Raw genomic sequence first — 20,084 nt, forward strand, 5'->3', positions numbered from 1 at the left:
TACTTTATGCTGCCCTTTCCCGCTTTCCTTCTCCAGAGACTAGAAAAAGAAAGGAGACCACATGACGACTTACCTAATTAAGTACTTTTGCTGTGATACCAACTTTTAGAAAATCTGAGCTAAGAGACTGCAAGAAAGGGAGTTCTTGAGTCTGTTACTAGTCTGAAGCCACAAATATTAAACTGATTACAAGACACAAGCAGGAAAATACAAAATAGCAAAACATTCACAGGAAGTCAGAGGCCTACTCAAACCCCTGCTGGACTTGAATCTAAGTCTCTGCTTTCTCCAGGTGAATACTTAGATTCTGGTTTTCCGTATCACATCATGTCATGGTAATGCGTCTATCTTTGCTTATTCTTCTGTGGAATAAAATGCTACCCATGTTATTTAGGAAATTTTCATCTAAACTTAATTGCATCATGGGGAATCACTGGGCTACATCAGCCAAATCACTGCCAAAAACTGCCTGGGCTATGTTTTTGTCAAGAAGACCTTTATAAGCTGCCCAAATCTGGCTTTATTTCCTCCAGATTTGTTACTTTCTTCTACTTTTAGTTAAATCTATGTTTGAGATTATCTTTTTAAATCACCTTTTCAATTGTCGAAGCCACGAAATAATTTAATTTACATTCAGATATTCAAGGGCTTTGTAAATCCCTGACAGTGTGTGGCAAAAAGCAGTATTTTTATATTCTAGATCTACACTATCTTTGTAATGGAGGTGGAGCAGCACAGAAAATATGTTCTGGGTTGACCTTGGCTGGCCACCAGGTGCCCACCCAGGCACTTGCCCACTCTCCCTCCTCAGCAGGGCAGGGGAAAAAAAGTAAGATGAAAAAGCTGATGGGTCAAGATAAAGTCAGAGATCGCTAGTCAACCACCATCATGGGCAAAACAGATTTGACTTCGGGAAATTTATCACCAATAAAAATAGAGTAGGATAGTGAGAAACAAAAACAAAACTATGAAACCTCCCCATCCTTTCCTTCTTCCCAAGCTCAACCTCATTCCTGACTCTTCCACCTCCCCACTTCCAGTGGCACACGGGAATATGGAATGGAAATTGCGCTCAGCTTATAATACTTTGCCTCTGCCGCTCCTTCCTCATGCTGTTCCTCTGGTCCAGTGTGGGGTCCCATCCACAGGTTACAGTCTCTCATGAATTTTCCAGCCTCTGTACAGTCTTTTGGGAACAGACTGCTACACTGTGGGTCCTCACTAGGGTCAGAGACCAGACAGATAATCTGCTCCTGCATGGGCTCCTCTCCACAAGCCACAGCCAGCAGCCGGCTCCTGCATGGAGTCTCCACAGTCTGCCACAGGACAGGCTGCCTCCCCATAATCTCCACCATGGGCTGCAGGGGAATCTCTGCTCTGCTACTGGAGTGTCTCCTCCCCTTCTTCCTTCTCTCACCTGGGCGTGACAGAGCTGTTTCTCATATTTTCCTCACTCCCCACTGTGGTACAGTTTTTTTGTCCCAGAGGTGCTGCCACCATGGCTCTCAGTGTCCTGAGATGGGTGGGCTGGAGCCAGCTGGAACTGTCTGTGTCTGACAGAGGCACCCCCTACGCCCACCACTGCCAGTGCCTGGGCACCTGCACCCCACACTCTGTGCCAGGGAAAGTGTTGCACACACTCGTTGGGGAATTGGAGAATTCACAAGGAATCATGTGGACTGAGAAACGTGGAAGGGTAAACGCACAAGTCCTGACTCCATGTCTCACAACGGAATTTAACTAAGACAGCTGCTGAACGTTATGTGGTTGTATTTCTCATGGGAAAACAGGCTAATACTTTTTATCAATATACATTGTCGGTCTTGAATTTTAAGAACCCATTGTTTTTTATACCTTACTAAATCCAGGAAGATAAATAAGAGTTAGGTTTCAGACCTTATTCCCAGGACCTTACCAGAAGGGTGGAGTGGATGGAAAGTCTCCCAGTGCAGGAGTAAACAATGATTTTTATGATAAATGGATTTGCATGCCAGCTGAAGTTGGTGGAGATTAAGCATTACAATTTCAAAACACTTTTTTTAGGTGAATCCTCAAGTAAGGCTGTAAGGATTAGCTATTTTAATCTTCTTAAATTGCTACATACATATCACATAGGGAAATTACATATATTACTTGGCAGGCTTGGGGTATGAAGCATCTCCCATGCCCTTTGCAGGACCATGCTTGTACACCAAAAATGTTGGGGATGTCGCTGTGGGAAAAATGCTGAAAATATTTTGAAAATTCCTGAAATTACTTTATAATCGAAGAGAAAGATTCTTCTAGCTTTTGCAAGAAAACTTAGTTCTACTTAAGAAATGTCATATATTAATTACAGCAATAAATCAAGCGTTTAATCCTACTGCCTAATGAGAATCTACACTGAACGCAACAGGAGAAAATTGGGATTTCACAACACAAAATAATTTTTCAGTTATCTACCAGAGTAATAATCGGTCTTGGCATTTCTCATGCATCCTTTAAAGGGATTAAAAAGATTAGTTTTTTCTGTTGACTACTATGCAGTATTAAACACGAATAAGCCTATTGACTCTTAGAGACTTTGGCATTCATGTTACAGCTCTTACATCTGAACATTTAAGTTTAATGATTCCTAGAGCTTTTAAATTCCATTCATCTTAAAATGGAAATATAAACATTTCTCTAATGTTCTATATTAAACAAATCCTATAGTTGCATTTGTGTGCATCTATATGCATGTGTGATCACACAAATATGTAAAAGCACATGTATGAAACCACACTCCTTACCTGGAGAACACCTATAGCCTGTGCTTAAGTCATCTGTTTATATCTAATTAAACACAGTTCAGTGAAACTGAGTTGAAGAATCTACAGGTATTCCCATCCAAGTAGCAACATAGTGCTTCCACTTTAGATGTTTCCTATATATTCTTTTGTGCTTGTTAGTATAGGAATCATTGACTTCTATATTTAGTGCATATATAATTGAATTCTATACTATCAATATGAAATTAATTTGGTGACATCACTTAAGTCTCTGTTGAAAAAGCATCCACACTACACGATAAAGAACCAAATAGGTTTGTAAAACAAAATACTCTTGCAGTCTCTGAAAAGGCAGCCTTGTTGAAGTCTGAAACACATTAAAAGGGCAGTGTAAGGAAGCTTGAACTGAAGTGATCTTCACTGAATGCTTGGTCAAGACAAGCATTTAATTTTCCACTCCATTTAATCTCACATGTTTTATGATTGCTGTTTTTTTTCTCTGAAGTGATAGATTTATGACTAATAACACAGTGTGCTACTTTCTACACAATTTAAAATGAGTAACTTCATACTTGAATGAATCTTTTACTGAAAATTGTCTTTAAACTTGTGAAGAGAGGAATGACTTATTCAGTAAGTACCTGCTTCATGAATTTCTTCTTGTCCAGTGTAAGAGGAAAACACCTGCCCGAAGAACTTATATTGCTGTTCTCTGAAGTTGTTTTGCAGGTAGTCCATCAGCATAACATAGCCAGACTGCTGCATTGTAAGCACTTCACAGAATACAGCTAACTAGGAGACGAGAGGAAAAAAAGAAGTTAGATGTCATAAAAATTGACCAGATTCTGTTAATAGGCAAAATCTCTGGGGAAAAGATGTGGGATAAAGTCTCACAGTTGAGTTTTCCTGCATGGCACTGAACTTTTTTTCTTCTGTACTATCACTATATCTAATGGCTTACTCCACAAGTATTTTTCAGCCACTCTGCTGTTGGAGCTATGCTCTGCTCAGCATCACCATGTGGCTGGGGGAATATCCAAAAAGTGTTTGGTACTCCTCTTTATCTGAGCTCAGACAGCCCGGAATATATTCCTACCCTATTTTAAGACAAAAAAAATGCTCAGATTCCAGTACTAAACTATAAAAAAGGTAAAATGTACCACAATTAATATAGTTTCTAATATGGTTTCTAATTTAATGGCTGCATGAAAAACTTTAACCAGATAAAAGAAAAGCTCTGTTGTTGAGCTGGCAGTGAATGCCATGAGCTTCTACCATACACATGGCAATTGCTTTTCTTTGGTATTATGTGCAATTGCTTGGTTTTACTACATTAAACAAATTACCTGGCTTTCAGAAATACTTATGGTATCTTTAAACACAATCCATTCAACTGTTTCAGAGCATGGAGGAGCTGATAGAGACCCATTATAAGTGTAATATTTGTCTGTTGCATTCGGCAAGAGATTCAGCAAAATAAATGGCTCTAAGGCAGCCTGTTTTCCTGAAAAAATAAAAAAGAAAAATAGAGTCAGATAGTTAAAATACTACAGAAGCAATTAGTAAATACAAATCACACTCTCACAAAGAACTATCATTATAGGAATATGCGAACTTAGAGGCTTTTCAAAATTTAATCTCCAGAGAGACTAGAATACAACTAAATCATGAAGTCTTCTATTAAGTTTGAAAAAGGATAGCTCAAACCCACCTTTGTTTACTTGGGAAGGTGTAATAAGTTACTCCAGTAACAGAGTAATTTTAGTATATTGTTCACAAGAATTTTTTTCACTGTAAGCAAGGTGCCAAACCTTTGTCTCACTCTTGAATTTCAAAAAAAAGAATTTGTTAAATCTTTGTTCTAGATCTTGTGACATGGCTCAAACTCCCCCCAAATATAATTAAGTTGTTGAGTTTTTTGCAGGATCCAAACTGCTGCAGACAATCACTGCCTGGGGAACTGTTCCCATGTTAGACCTGAGGGTAAACATTACTAATGACTGCGGAAGCAGAATTACTGTGGATCAGGATTCTTTTTTAAACGGTGATAATATAGAGAAAAACAGTTTTACATAAATCATCAAATGATGCAAAGGCCTCCTCCATGAGAATACATGCTGTGAAAATAATATCACATCTTTCAGGTCAGCAGTTTTCTGGGTACTTTGTCAGCTGGGAGTAAGCACGAGGGATTGCTGGAAGTCCATCCACAGAAAGCTAAGGGTCTGCTGGTAAGGCAGTAGGATCCAGCAATAGAAATTGGCATAAACTGTAACAACTTCATCAAGGCAGACTTTTCAGTCTGTGACAATTATCTGCTTTACTGTCTGGTGCATTCAAAATAATGCTGCTATTCACACCTTGCAACAGTGTAGATCCTTATACATCTTATTACAATCTAAAGTTACTAATTTCAAGTTCTTCCCTAACTGGTGCGTACTAATGAATATCTGATGATTTTTCAGACTGCTCATTAACTCATACTTTTACAGGTATGTTACTTCTCCAGCCCTGTACAGATTTCTGACCTTTGTCTTCATAATTCCTTACAAATTTGGTGAGAGCAGCAAATTCTATTTAACAGTTGACTAGAAGGAATTGATGCTTTTCTTCTCTTCAGTGACATCTCTACTGAGTTAAGGTTTAAGAGCTGACTTGTCCCCTCTCTCTCATTCATGTATCATGAAGAGGGAACATTTAGCAGTGTCAAGCAAAGCACATGCTTCTGTTTCTCCTGTCAAAATGCTAATCAGCCTTCAGACAGAAGCTATCATTGCTATCTGGTATGTATCTAGTTAACAGATTTGTCCCTCAACAAAAATAAAGTCCATTTTATATAGATAGTTTGGGACATGAAACATCTCATTAATAACAAGAATCTTGCCATACATTTTGAGATTTTGGATTTTCAAATTCCCTTCAATTAGACTGACAGACTAGATTCTTGAAATCAAACACCTACAAACACTGATGAAAAACAGAAAGTTTGTCTAGAAGGAACAGGAGTGCACCTCTGCAGAGCTTGAGAACTCAGCAACTGTGATTTAAATAAGCACAACACAGATATGACTGACAAGGACAATTCATGTATTTCACAGACAAGGAGAGATTGTGTGCTTTTCTTCAGAAGAAAGAACTTGATTTAGCCATTACCTGAATTTCCTGAGCTCATCTGCATTTTATTCAGGAAAATTCTATTCTAAGCATTGTTGGAAGTGTCATGTAGTGGCTGTATCTTGAATTTTGCTGCTGATAGTTTTACAACTCCTTCCAAGGCTGTAGGACAGCATGCATATTGATGCATTACTTATTCTCCTTTTTGCTTTACACAAAAGTAATGAATCTTAACTACTTTATATTTCAACCTCCTATGTCTTTCTAAATTATGAAAGGTGCTCTGTTTTAAATTTGTTGGATAGTGCTTGCTTTCCAGAGGAAAAAAAAATCTTGATTGTCGTGTCACACTTTTGAAGGCTTTCAAAACAGATTTTTACATTCAAGCACCATTACATAAAGGAAAAACTGAGGTAAGGTTCTCTAAAGTCATGGACATGATGTAAGAATTTATCCCTATTCAAGACAGTGCTCATTCATATTTATTCTTTTGCAAAGACACCATGAAACTGAGTCAGAAACACAGCCCGGATCTCTTCGTGTACCATGCTGAAGGTCATGTGTCCCCATTAGCAACCACTACCAGTACAATACACTTAGACTATTTTGGATTTACACAGGAGCTACTGAAAGAAAAATTCTCTTCTTTGAGTCTACTGAACACTGACAGTCTCACTCCAGTCTCACTCCGACCCATCTTGGATTGTTACAACAGTCTTACCTGGCTTTCAAACAGATATAAAAATCCTGACATGCATGATTAAGAAGACTTACCTAATAAATCAGATTTATCTGGATTTAGCATTTAAACAGTTACAAATTTCTCATGATAGTTATATTTATTCATTTATACTTCTGTTGTTACAAATAGCCTTGGGGTAACTTAATCAGAGAAACATGAAATATCTCAAGTTGGAAGAAACATATGGTGATTATTAAATCCAACTCCTTGCTCCTCACAGGACTACCTAAAACTAAATGATATGACTAAGAGCGACATCCAGATGCTTGGTGCCATGACCACTTACTTCTCTGGGGAGCCTGTTCCAGTCACAGATCACCATCTCAGTGAATGGCCTTTTCTAATGCCCAATCTGAACTTCTGACACAGCTTCATCCCATTTCCTCATGTCCTGGTCACCAAAGAGATCAGCAAATGCTTCTCTGTTGCCTCACTTAAAGAAGTTGTTGACTGTGATGGGGCACCCTTCTACAAGCTGAACAAAGTGACCTCAGACATTGCTTGTCTTCAAGACCTTCCACAATCTTGGTTGCTCTTCTCTGGATGCACACTAACAGGTTGATGTCGTCCTTACATTGTGGCACCTGGAACTGACCCCAGCACTGGAGGTGAGGCCGCCCCAGTGCAGAGCAGACCGGGACAATCCCCTCCCTTGCCCGGCTGGTGATGCTAGGCCTGATGCACCCCAGGACAGCCCTCCTGGCTGCAGGGCACTGCTGACTTAGATTCAACTTCCCATTAAACGAAACCTCAAATCTTTTTTCAAAGGAGTGCCCCTCAGAATCTCACTCCCTGGTTTGTATATATAACCAGGACTACTCTTTCCCAGGAGCAGAATCTGGCGCTCGCTTATGTTAGATTTCATGTGGTTGGTGATTGTCCAGTTCTCGTCTATCCAGATGACTTCCGTAATTTCTAACAAAATAGACATGACTGAGCAATAAAAAAAACGTGCTCCTCAATGTCTTAAAGGTTTCATAATCACACTGAAGTGGAATTTATTTAATCAGTAATCAATAAAACATGGAGGCAAACTTACCAAAACGACTAACACTATCTACTCCATTAATGATTGGATTATAATCTGGATTATCTTCTAGTCCAATCTGTTAAAAAGAAATTGCATATTTTAACAGTACAGGCTTCATGAAAAGAAATTGAAAGTTACAGTTTACCACCAAAATTATAGATTATTTAAAGCCAAACAAATTTATTTTGCCCATTTGCTATTCTGCAAGAATAAATTAGAAAGATATATGCAATTTTTTAACTCAATGATCATACATTGGAACCAGTTAAATTATGTTTGAACATCTGCTGTGTTTCAAGGCTTATTAAATGACACAAGGATATATTTTGTTTACCTCAAACAAAATTGATAAAGCTCTTAACTTTCCACTTCCTTTAACTGCCTCTTCAAAATCTGTAAACTGATCTGCATCATAGCAGTAGATTTGCATCTGCAATTAAAAATATATTCAAATGTTAAGTACAAAAACATTGTAAAAGTTAAACAATACAATTATTTATATTCCCATTTTAGGAGAAAAAACATCCAAACAAAATTTTTTAAACAATTGTAGAGATATTTTACCGATCTCGTTTGTGTTATCTGAGGATGCAGAATGGAATTCATCAACAATTAGGTATGTGAAAACAACCACTCCTGGAAAACCATTAAAGATTCAGGAATTACCCTTTCAAGGAGCACAGTGCTTTTCATTGACAATACAGTAAGATGAGATAAGTGGACACCTGACCTAGAGTACTTGCTGAAATGAATATTTGCATCAGTGGTAAAACATGAATAATACGTCAAGATGTCCCTACTGCATCTGCCATGCAGTAAATGTAGAAAAGCATTGGTAATATAAGATTACCAGGCACTTTGAGCCCACATCTGACTGTTGGCCTGAGCATTGGTTTTGTTGCACCCCTTTCTCTCTTTCTCCAGATGCAGCTGGAACATCTCCTCCAGTACTGGGTGACCAGCATGTATGGGGCAGTGACCTGCTCCTACCAGTTTTCTATGAGAAAATGATGGAAGAGAGTATCTCTGCGATGTCTTCTCAGGACAGATGGAGTGTGATTGGGAATTTTTAGGTGGCTAGTGAGGTAAAATAAATGACACCATCCAGGGACTGCTCCTGGCTTACCACTCTTCCACATGTATAGGCCAGCCCTGGCACTACTGCTTTGCTTTCACATGGAAGTTCAAAACGCTTGGAATGAGGAACAGCACATTTGCCCACCACAACTGCCTCTTTTTAACTGGAAAATGACACAATGCCATGTTGAGAGAAGAGAGTTTGGCCTCTGTGCATCCCAGGAAGAGCTGCTCCTCTCCTCCACCCCACTCTCATGCTGCTGCAACCCATTCTGCCAAACCAGCCAAGGGGACACTGGTCTGGCTGCCTGTCAATGTGGCTGCACCCAGGACCTGCTCACATGGCTCTTGGCACACCACTGCCAGCTCTGTCCAGCCCAGCAACACGGGCCATGCTTTGTATCTGTAAGGCCCAGCAGTTCCCATGGGCTCTCAGCAAAGCCCTGACTTTGAGAAGTCCATTTACACTTTAAACAATGTGGAATATGATGGGCCAAATTTGTAGGAGCTTAACATTTAGTGGGAGCTTTGTCAGATTAACAGAACTGACATCTAATATCTAATATCATTTTAGAAGATCAGAAAAATGCAGTTTAGACATTCTCAACATGCCACTAACATATTACACTCCCTTCTAAAATGCATCATTTATTCTTAATTTTGATTTAAGTGAATGATTATATTTGCAAATAGACTTAAGAGACAAAAAAGGGGATTTTGTAGGGTAGTAATGTCACAGAATGTCAAATTGTTGAAATCATCAAAAGCAATTCTATACTTTACCTCAAGAGGAAATTTTTGTCCTTCTAGACTATGCTCTGAACCATCTGATGACGCGTTGCATTTTCCCCAGTGAAAAGTGATCTTGCTTGCTTTGAATATGGTGTCTAACCCACCTCCACTGACATAATAATCACTTGTCAGGTTAATTTCCACTGAAAACATTGAGAAAGAGGGAAAAAAAAGGAGTGTCAATATAAAAGCCAGCCAAGGCATCTGTAACTCTCATATTTCAGTATTAGATGCTAGAAGTTAAATATGATATGCTTATTTCTCTGGATTTCGTAAGAACTTTGAAAGGAAATTGGTTCCTTAAACTAAATAACAAGTGTGGTAATTCACTCAGCATGGAGAATATGTTTCATTTCATGCTGTAATTCATAAAATAGTAATTTAATGAAATAGTAATTTAATGAAATGCACTTGGTTTCCTATTATCTGAAACTAACACAGAACTGCCCTAAAAAGCTCAGAAAGCTGGTCTAGCCATCAACTGGCTGTGCAAGAAAATAAATTCCTGAAAGGGTCTGTGTTTCTAAGAAAAAGGAAAATACACACCTGCCCACCATATTTATCACAATTCTATATACAAGTCATGAGGCAACATGAGAAAAGAGTATTTTAGTCAGTTCCTAGGAGGACTGTCCTGACATAAGACTTCTTAGCTGTGGAGCTGTCTCCCATGGGAAAAAGCAATGCCAGGTCTTCAGCTGGACATTGCTGTACACAAACTGTAGATGGGACAGAGCATTTGTCTTCTGGAGAGAATGAGCAGGATGGCATCGACTGAAGCCCCACATTTTGGCTTTACCATCTCCAGCAACTGTGAACTGCTTGACCTCTTGATAAAACAGCACTAATGGAGTTCATTTTCACTACATTCTTTTCCTCAAAACCTTGAAGACCATTTAAACAAGCTTAGCAGTTCCCCACATAATATCTGGATTGCTATAGATGAGAAAGAGCTCAGTTCACTTTTAAGGACTTTAAAGAACATTTTCTCACAGGCATCTTGAAAAGACAAAGCAATATTTATCTCAGCTAGTAGGGCAGGAGGGAAGTAAGTGATTTGTGTAGTGGTATGGAGAGAGTACATGACAGAACAGAAATTATGAACAATTATACTAAACAGAACTGAACTGAACTAAACCAAACTAAACTAAACCAAAAATACTGATCTAGGGGTCCCACTGGAACTGGTAGAAGGCCAAAGACAGTTTTAAAGAGATACCTTCCTCCACACCTCTGCCCAAAACACAGAACAGCACTTCTAACAAGTAGCTTTTAGTTACTGCTTTCCTGGATTTATAAGTGGTTGTAAAAAGATTTGTCTGACAATTTAGCTTTGTTCATGGCTGGGAAAAATAGGCACTTGTAGGTATAAATCACTTCTTTCTAAACTGTATTTCTAAGACTGGTAAGACAAAGAACACAAAAGCACTTATTTCTCTTCTTTGACTGTTAGGAGGCATCTATGTGAGTAATTCAGATGAAAGTTTCTGTATTATATGTATCTATGTGTAGGTGAGATGAATACCAACCTGAGATTTCTGTAACTTCAACTCATCCATGAAGTGCTTTCAGATGAGTAGGTAATTTATTAGTACTTTAAGAAATCATTTTTGCCTACCCATTACAGACTCTAGATATATAGTAATAATTACCATAATTTCACAGCAAATGCCAACTTACTGTTTAGATTTAACAATGTGCCTATGATGGGATGATAGTCATGATGTGATTGCTTTGGCTGTATCTGTCCAGGCACATAATTTTTGTTTGTGTGATTTCTGTTTCCTTCAGCTGTCATCACTGTTGTTTTGTTTATTTACTTAATAGACAAAATCAGAATGCACCAGCTAAGTGAAATGAAAATGATCCTTAAAAGTCCTTGGTTGGTTTTTCATCCTATATATTTTTTCAGACCTCTGAACTCCAAACATGAAATATGACTTTTTTTACCTGTTTTGCCAGTGTTGCGAATGAAAGTGTCTTCCAAAGTTTCCTTTTCCCATCCATGGAATTTAAGTTTCTTCAGATTCACATTAACTTGGGTAAGGTCTTCATCTATATTAATCGGTGATTGTTTGGCACCATTACAGGCAGAATATTTTTTGCCCCAGTTCTTTTGATTCAAAGTTCCTAGAAATCAAAACATGTGGGGTAAATACATTTAAGTCCAAACCAGTACCCACATTTTTTATTGTGGTAATGTTAAAACACAGTTTGCAATCTGAGATCAGAGTACCTACCCTTCTTTTAGACTTCGTCTGTAGCAATATTTAGCACATCTACCACTGATTCCTACCTTCAGCAGTTAAGTCACACTCTGAGCACTCTAGACATCAACACATACATTCTTATGAATCTCTAAGGAAAGCATGAAACAACAACAAAACCCTCACGAAGTATACATAAAACAAAACCAAAAAAAAAAGCTTTCATATGAACAGAATCAGCATGCAAAAAACTGTGGGAATTGCTGGAAAACTATCCTATCCAAATAACTTTTAATCATACCAATGTTAACATTGCTTTTGCCCAATGAAGTCATCTATTCAGTTAGGTTTTTAAATATAAAGAAGCAGTAAGATGCTTTAATAATTTCTTATGCAGAAGGGAAAAGGTAAACTGATTTTACCCTGGAAAAGGAAAAAAAGATGAGAGATGTTCTGTCTAAGAGCCTGGCTGTATGGCCCAGCTGTGCCTGTGGAGGGCTGTGCACTCCCACTCCAGCCATCTGCTCCCTCTGCAGCTGCCCAGCAGAGAGGAGCTCCTGTGCTGCAGCAAGGGCCTCCTCCAGGGGCTGCATGGCATTTGTCTGGGGCCAGTCCAGACACAAAAGAGGGACACAGACAGCATGTCCTTCACCAAAGACTTGGTTATTCTCAAGAAATGCGCCAGTACTCCACAAATCAGTATTTGCAGTAGCTCTGATAATCTTTTGTTTACATAACATGCTAATATAAATGGAACAATATTTTGTGTATGTTAATATGTTTGAAAACATACAGATATTTTTTCCTGACAAGGAATTCTGGCAACTCCTCAAAATGCTAATTAAAACCAAGAGTTAATGACACAGATGTAAGAAAATGGAATTGCTTCAGTTAATTTCTCACTTACTAGTGGTTAAGAACTAATATTAGTGTATCCAGTGCATATATTTGAATTCTACCTGATATGTTGAAATAAACCAATGCTCATTTACAGGCCAGTATGCCACATCCAAGTCTGTCAGTGAAGATTTGCTATCTTGTACTTCAGGCAAGGACAGCTCTCATATTGCACTCAGAAAACTCATAAAGGGAGAAAGATATGCAGCCACTCCTGTAACCATGACAATAGGCAGTAATGCAAGATGCTCACCTGGACAGCCAGCTAGAAACAATCCTGAACTAAATTATTGAACAAGTACAAGTCAAGCAAGTATCCAGTATCACCTTGCTGCATCAGAATTACTGCAGATGGTATACAAACACATTCACTGCCTGCAAAGAGCAACAGAAAAAACTGGCAGGCACAACAGTCAAACAATCTGAACGGAGTTCAAGCCACAGGCTTACAAATGTCAGCATCCTACAGGTGGGGACTTAAACCCTGTAACAAGCAAGCACTGGACCCATTGGAAATGGCACAATGGGTAAGCTGAATTTCAGCTCCTCCTCAAGCCAGAATTGTTCTGGACTTTTGCTGGCAGTTATAATTTATCACCTGGAAAAATAATACAATACTCTGATTTGTAATGCACCTTCACAAGAAAAGAGTGGCTAACATTTCATCTCTTTCAAAAATGTCCCTTAAGAAATTCTGAGCTCAACTCAACCCATACTTGGATATTAATCTGCTGAGGTCTTCTATAGTGAATTTTCTAACAAATATTGAAGGCTTTTAACATCAAGAATGATTAAAAAAATATATATAAATTAGAATAGCTAATTTTTAGACAGAAAAGTCTCCAAACAGGGTCAGAAAGGACAGAAATAACAACTCTCAGCTTGCTCTGTGCATCGTTGCAAACAGGCTCCTGTTTCCAGGTCTGATTTCAGACAGCTCAGTGATTTTCCAAGCCGCAGGAAACTCTTTAAAGCTCTCTCTGGCACGTTTCTGCCAGTTTGGGTTGAGACAGCTGCCCTTGGAGTTAAGTTGCACTCCCTACTCCATGCTCTATTTCTTTTGCTCCTTTTGCCAAAGCCAAACACTTCCCCAGACTCATGCAGTTGCCCAAGGCAGTAGAAATCTCCATTCTCTTTCCACTGACATACCCCATCCTGTAGCTCACCTGCAGTCTCTCCTTCAGAACACCGTAATTTTTTTTTCCAACATGCATTTCTGTAATTCTGCTCTTCCCATCAGTGACATTAGAACTGACTAAAACACTATCCTTTTCTTTTCCCACTACAGTGCTTTTGGGAAATTTCTTCCATGCTTCTTTTGATGAAAGACATTATTGCATTTTTCATCTTGTCTTTAAATGCTCTACTGTCTATGATTATGTTCAATAAAAACAAGTAAATTAAAACTAGAGAAACTGTAATCTCCTTTCAACTTCCATAGTTTTGTATTCTGTGGTTTTTTATGCAGAAATTCAGTTCTTCAACTTGTTAGTCATTACTTGTGGCTCAGTGTGTAATAAAGTCCTAACATGCATCTCGTGATAAAATCTGCAATCTTTGCTCATCCCAAAAGACAGTGTGTAGCTGTAGCATTGATAAAAACTATGGAATGAACGGTACAGGAAATCAATGGCAGGGTCTGATCCGCAGCAGGAACAAGGGGAATCCCCTAAGGAATGGGGTCTGAGAAGGAATGGAGAACTGGAGTCTGGTCATGACGAGCCAAATTACATTTGAGCAGCAAAATACATGTTTATGCATGAATTCTGCAAATGCTGGAGCAGATATTGAGTGGGGATATTACCAAATAGTGCTGAACAATATGAACAGCTTTATAAAAGGAAACACTTGAGGTTGAGGACCAGATGTCCATACCAGATGGTTTTCAGAAGGTTTTTACCTTAATCTAACTCTGTCTGGTCCCAAGGGCTGAATGCCCATTGGCTGCTGAAGGGTATAGGGTACCGTCCTGCAACACAATGTCTGTCTGTACCAGTTAAGATGAACCCAAGCCACACACTGCTATCTTGCAAACCAAAGCTTAGTAAGTGGGGTGCAGGCAGGAGATTTGCTCCAAAAGTCCACTCCTGATGTGAACTAAAATGTTAATGTAAATGCATCTGGTGTAGGCAGCAGGTGGTGGAACTGCTGCCGTTTACATAACTTGCTGAAAGCTAAAGTAAAAGTGAAAGAACTGAATGTTTTTAAACAAGAGCAGATTGTTTTGCTATAGGTGTTATGATGGAAATCATAAATCAAAGCTGTGCCAGCCATTTTGAAAAATATTTTTGAAACTGAGCTTTGAAAGTGAATTCTCCCAAACTGTACTTTGGAAATCTGAGGAGAACAAAAATATGCGCAATATATCTTCAAGAGTGCAAAGAGGAAGAATGTTTATCAGAGGTGTCAGATTTGAAAAAGTAACTGGCAATTCAGAAAGAATGGAAATAAAACTGAACAAAGTAAATTAAATGGAGGCCTGCCTATACCATAACCCTTACTACTCTTGTCCAGGGCAGAATGTCTGAAGAATATTCTCCTAGCCATTTTTTCTAGGAAATATTCATATCTAACTCTGCACCTCAACCTTAGTCCCTATGATTCTACTCCTACAATGAGCATCCAGTTCTCCTTTTGGCTTCCACTTCAGCTCTCACTGAAAGAAAGAAATAGAGGTGCTGGAGTGTGTCCAGAGAAGGGCAACAGAGCAGGTGAAGGGCTGAGGGAGCTGGGGCTGTTTAGCATGGAGAAAAGGAGGCTCAGGGAAGACATTTAATGAAATGGATGTCAACCTTAGGATATACTTTATATATAAAAGACAGCAGAAAAGAGAGATGGATTCTTTACTTCTACTTAATTTCTTTCTCTCCATTTTTCATCAGCATTTGCTTATATGATGCTAAAATTACTTCTATAAATATAGATTGGACACATATAAGAGATTAAAGATAACCCCTCTGTGTGGACTGTTAATAATAGATTTGCCTTATCAAAAAATATTACTGACTTATCATTTTGAAGTGTTAAGTGATTTTAATTATGTTATTTTAGCAAACGTGTTTTATCTAACACATGAAAAACCAGAAATAAGGCCACAAAAAGATATGTGTACTAACACTGGGACAAAGTTTAAATTTAGATGCCAAATCAATATTGCTCTGAACTTTAAAATATAGTTATTGTACCAAAAGTTCCACAATGCACTCTCCAGTCCTCCAAGACAGAAGAATTACTTTAGTTCTCAGTCTGGATGAGCTCACTACTGGCCCAAAGAGAGAAATTCTGCCAATATGGGTCTTGGGAATCTTACTACAGCTTGTATTCTAAAGGCTATAACATAACACTTAGCATTCTAGGGGAACATTATGGTCATCAAAAAATGGATGACTGAAGTTTCACATATAAGTGAGTAGAAGGCAATGCTTCTGTGTTATCTTGATCTTCACTGTAAGGGTTTTAGGATTTTTTGTTTTTCCCCTCCAAAATCGCCAACTACTCCCTCATCCTGACCATGATCAGTCTTCTAAGTTCATAAAAATTCTTAAGACTGGAAAATCCCTGAATTTAATGGATGAAATTACTTGTCCAGACAGAGTTGTAACTACAAAGAAGGAGTTCTGGCTTCCAGGTTTGGGCTTAACCATTTATTATGCCTGTCTCAGTGGTGCAGTTGCTTGGAGGTTTTCCAACACTGGATTTCTTCCCAACATCTTGGTCAAGTTTTCAAAAACAAAATTGTACTGGTTTGGTTAAAGAGAGTCAGCCCACAGAGTAAATCCAGAAAAATTGAACTTAACCCTTAAACCCTCAAACTTCAACACTAACAGAGTAACTTAAATGAGCAGAAGTCAAATAATATTTATCCCCCGGACTTTTTTTGTCACTTATACAGCGACAAAGAAATTAATTCAACACCTTTTCTTACTGTGGGGTATAATATCTCAAATTAAGCAAATGGAATCAACAGAAAATTCTAGTTGCTTTGCAACCAGATGCATTCATACAAGCCAAATAATCTAATCTCTTATTCCATTTAGCACCTTATTCATCATTTTTGTATATAAATATCAGCTTTCCTAGACTGTATCTTGTGCACTGTGTTTACATGCACATTTACATGCATTCATACAAGCCAAATAATCTAATCTCTTATTCCATTTAGCACCTTATTTGTAATTTTTGTATCTAAATACCAGCCTACCTAGACTGTATCTTGTGCATTGTGTTTACATGCACATAAACACGGACTATCTGTGAGAATACCCTGAAAGATGGTACAGCACTAACCTGTGTCCAGCTGAACCCTATCATGTTAATCTTTCCGGCTCCTCATTTAAAATATCTTAGACTACTTACCTCTTATTAAAATCTGTCATAGAAGATGTGTCAGGAAAATACTGATGAAACATTTTACTATCTTCAGACTATGGCTCTTTCTTCCATTTTTGTTTGCTTATTTTTTGAACATAAACTATATGCTTTCTTCATATCTACAGTCATGAAGACATTGCAATGAAGTCATCAAAAACCAACCAAGTAAGAAAAAATGTTTTGGTTTTTTTCATTTTATCCCCGGACAGAATAAACTACAGTTGTTGAGATACAGTGGAAAGCTTATCAGTCCTATTAATACAGTGGCTATCTGGTATTTTTTCTTCCTGGGACTCAGTCTGATGATTCATAGTCAGACTAAGTGAATTACTGAGCAAAATGCATAGGAGGATGAATGCCAGTGGACAGCTTTCTTTCATAATTGCAATTGTTTGCTGTTCTTCTTTCATTGCCTAAAAGATCTGGCCATTGCAAGCTAGTTAGAAAATATACAATCAAATACTTCTGTGCTAGAGAAAAACATTATCACAGATGCTCTCAATGGGTCAGCTGTTCAGACTAGGAGAAGGATTATGGGAGAAATTCAGTCAACCTTTTAAGGTATCTCTTTTCTATTCTCATTGCCACTGAATCTGCATACAACTGCATCTAGAGAATCACGTAGTTATATATAAAAAAACTTGACACAAAATTTTTATAATTACTGTAGTGTTATGATCTCAGCTGTATTTTTCAACTAAGTATTAAGGAAGTTTGGTACAGTGCCAGACAAGAAAATGTCCAGTAAAAAGTAACACATTCTTCTTCCTGCTTTATTTAATTCTTGACAATACATGAAGCCCTAATTGGGCTTCATAACTTCTAACCTTGTTCCAAGGAATTCAGATCATAGCAGTTATTTTCTTTGCCTTCAGTAATATTTTAAAGCATGAAACTGAATACAACACTGTTGAGTGACAAGCATCATTTCTGGTTATCACAAATAACCAGAGCTGAAAACAGAACTGGAATACATGGAACTCACTCAATTTTAAACTAAGAAATAAGCACCAAGAAACATGGCCTATGGTTTATTTTCATATAACATACACACATTTTAATTAGCTGTCAATGTGTCGTGGCAACATTTGGTGTCTTACATGAGAGTGTTTGGTCTTCCACAAGAAAAGGACTCTCCGTCTGTTTTTCAGCTGTTTCACATGCTGCTAGCAGGGATGGAAGAATGAAATGGGGCAGTTGCAGGCTCTGCCCCCCAAGCTGCCCCTGATTTCCAACATAAAAGCAACATTTTTCAAATATGGTGCGGCCCCATGAACAGTTCATCTGTATGTCCTAGAAGTAAAGCTTACTCCCAAACATATGACTACTGTGCATAGAACAAGCGGATGTTTATTGTCTTTCTGTTGGTGAACATGGGCATAAATTCAGCTTATGGTGGTATCTCTCTCTTCCCCACATCACGCAAGTACCATTTTATGAGAAATGGAATGGCTGCATATGAAAGAAATTGTGTAGACACAAAGGTTGCACCAATTTTAAGCAGGCCTAAAAAATGCACTTTAAAAGACTCTCAGCTGGAGCAAAGAAAGAGGAAGCTATTATCTACTTCAAGAAGAGCATTTAGCACCTGTCTGATAAATGATAGTTCACGCAGTCCCAGGAGATGAGCACAATGAAACTCATCTTCAGCAGCAAGAAACCTCATTTTTCTGGAGTACAGATCACCATCTAAGTCTAATGACTCGCATTATGGCACTGTTAGTCTTCACTTTTCTCTCCTCATTACTACAAAGTAGACTCTATTGTATTTTAGAAATTATCTTGCGTGACAGAACCAGGCACTCCACAAAGAAACAAAATGCAATGATGAATTTTAGAACAGAGTATATAAACTCTTTCTCAGCTCAGCAGATCTAACAATATTGGCTTTTACCCAGAAAATCAATATAGCCTCCTTTTCTCTTCTATTGTGGTATGACCTCACTCCTGTCCTCTTTCTTTCTTCTTTCTTTCCCCTGCTTTCTTCCCTCTATTCTCCCTCCCTCTGCGATCTTTAAATGTTAACAGGCAGTCTGTTTAGTTGCATGAGAAGTCCTGTTGTGGTATAGCATAGGGGCACTTTTTCCTGTTATCAAACACATGCATTACTATGTTGTTACCACCCAGGAAAATAACTTGGGTCAGGACAAGCCTATCTAGAAGAATAATACATTTCATAAATGCCACAGTCACGAGTTCTGATCCAAAGCCTGCTGAATTATAAAAATAATCCACAAGTAGGTTCACTGTGCTTTGAATCAGATCGGCTGTGAGTATATAAAACATCACTATTGAACAGCAGTAGTGGAACTGTGAATGCAAAAGTCCCACAAATAGCCATCAAAAAGGTCAGCTATTTAACTCTGAATAGCAAAAAGGCATTTATTTCAGCTGTAAAGAATAACATAAAGATCATAAAAAGCGAGGACTAGATAGATATAAATCAAAGCAAGACAAATAAAAGTATAAAAGACTATTGGATTACACCACTGGCCAGGGAGTGCCAGAGGCTTCCTGCAGATAAATTACCCTGATGTCCAAAAGGACATACAAGCAATACTCGTTCTTTGCTCACGAGGTTCTCATTTTCACAGAGGTTCAATTTTTATAAAATGAAGCTCCTAAACATCTCCAGAGGAACAGAATACCATAGGAAATTTTGATTACTTCTTTCATATTTTAGCAGGATTTAGTATCACACTTCTATGGGAATTTCAACACACATTCTGTTTGCATAATGGCAAAGATAAAATGAGGTGATGGGCAGAAATGTGTTATACAGTATTATATTGAGCTATATGGATTTCTTACACAAAGCCACAGATTATGCAAGCTTATCTACACAATTGCTTATCATATTTTATTTTCTACTTTAGAAAGACAATTCTAGTTCATAAGATGGTCTTTTTGGCAAGGATTTTTGACTACAGTAGCTAAAAACTTTAATTCTCTTTCCCTTACCTCTCCAAAATAAAAGAAAGTCTTCAGAAAAATGTTAAAAATCAACCCCCTCCTAACACAACAAAAACCTTCCTTCACTAATGGCATAACTTTATTTGAATTTAATATAATTTCAGTGTTACCATTATGTTCACATTTTGTTC

The 20,084-nt window shown here is 38.0% G+C and overlaps 1 protein-coding gene across 6 annotated transcripts in view; it reads right to left on the minus strand.

Annotated features, from left to right (window-relative positions):
- PTPRZ1 (protein tyrosine phosphatase receptor type Z1) overlaps positions 1-20,084 on the minus strand; it is a 132,166-nt gene that overhangs the window by 46,842 nt on the left and 65,240 nt on the right. For all 6 annotated transcript variants that reach the window (XM_066183017.1, XM_066183015.1, XM_066183016.1 and 3 more), the window contains exons 3-8: positions 11,456-11,635; positions 9,497-9,648; positions 7,971-8,066; positions 7,646-7,712; positions 4,097-4,254; positions 3,392-3,542 (exon numbers count right to left, since the gene is read on the minus strand). In XM_066183017.1, coding sequence (XP_066039114.1) covers positions 3,392-3,542; positions 4,097-4,254; positions 7,646-7,712; positions 7,971-8,066; positions 9,497-9,648; positions 11,456-11,635 — 804 coding nt within the window. The remainder of the gene's footprint in view (positions 1-3,391; positions 3,543-4,096; positions 4,255-7,645; positions 7,713-7,970; positions 8,067-9,496; positions 9,649-11,455; positions 11,636-20,084) is intronic.

This window comes from Chamaea fasciata, unplaced genomic scaffold (genome assembly GCF_029207755.1).
Source record: "Chamaea fasciata isolate MVZ Bird 193981 ecotype frontalis unplaced genomic scaffold, bChaFas1.0.hap1 SCAF_5, whole genome shotgun sequence".
In the NCBI taxonomy this organism is placed as follows: Eukaryota; Metazoa; Chordata; class Aves; order Passeriformes; family Sylviidae; genus Chamaea; species Chamaea fasciata.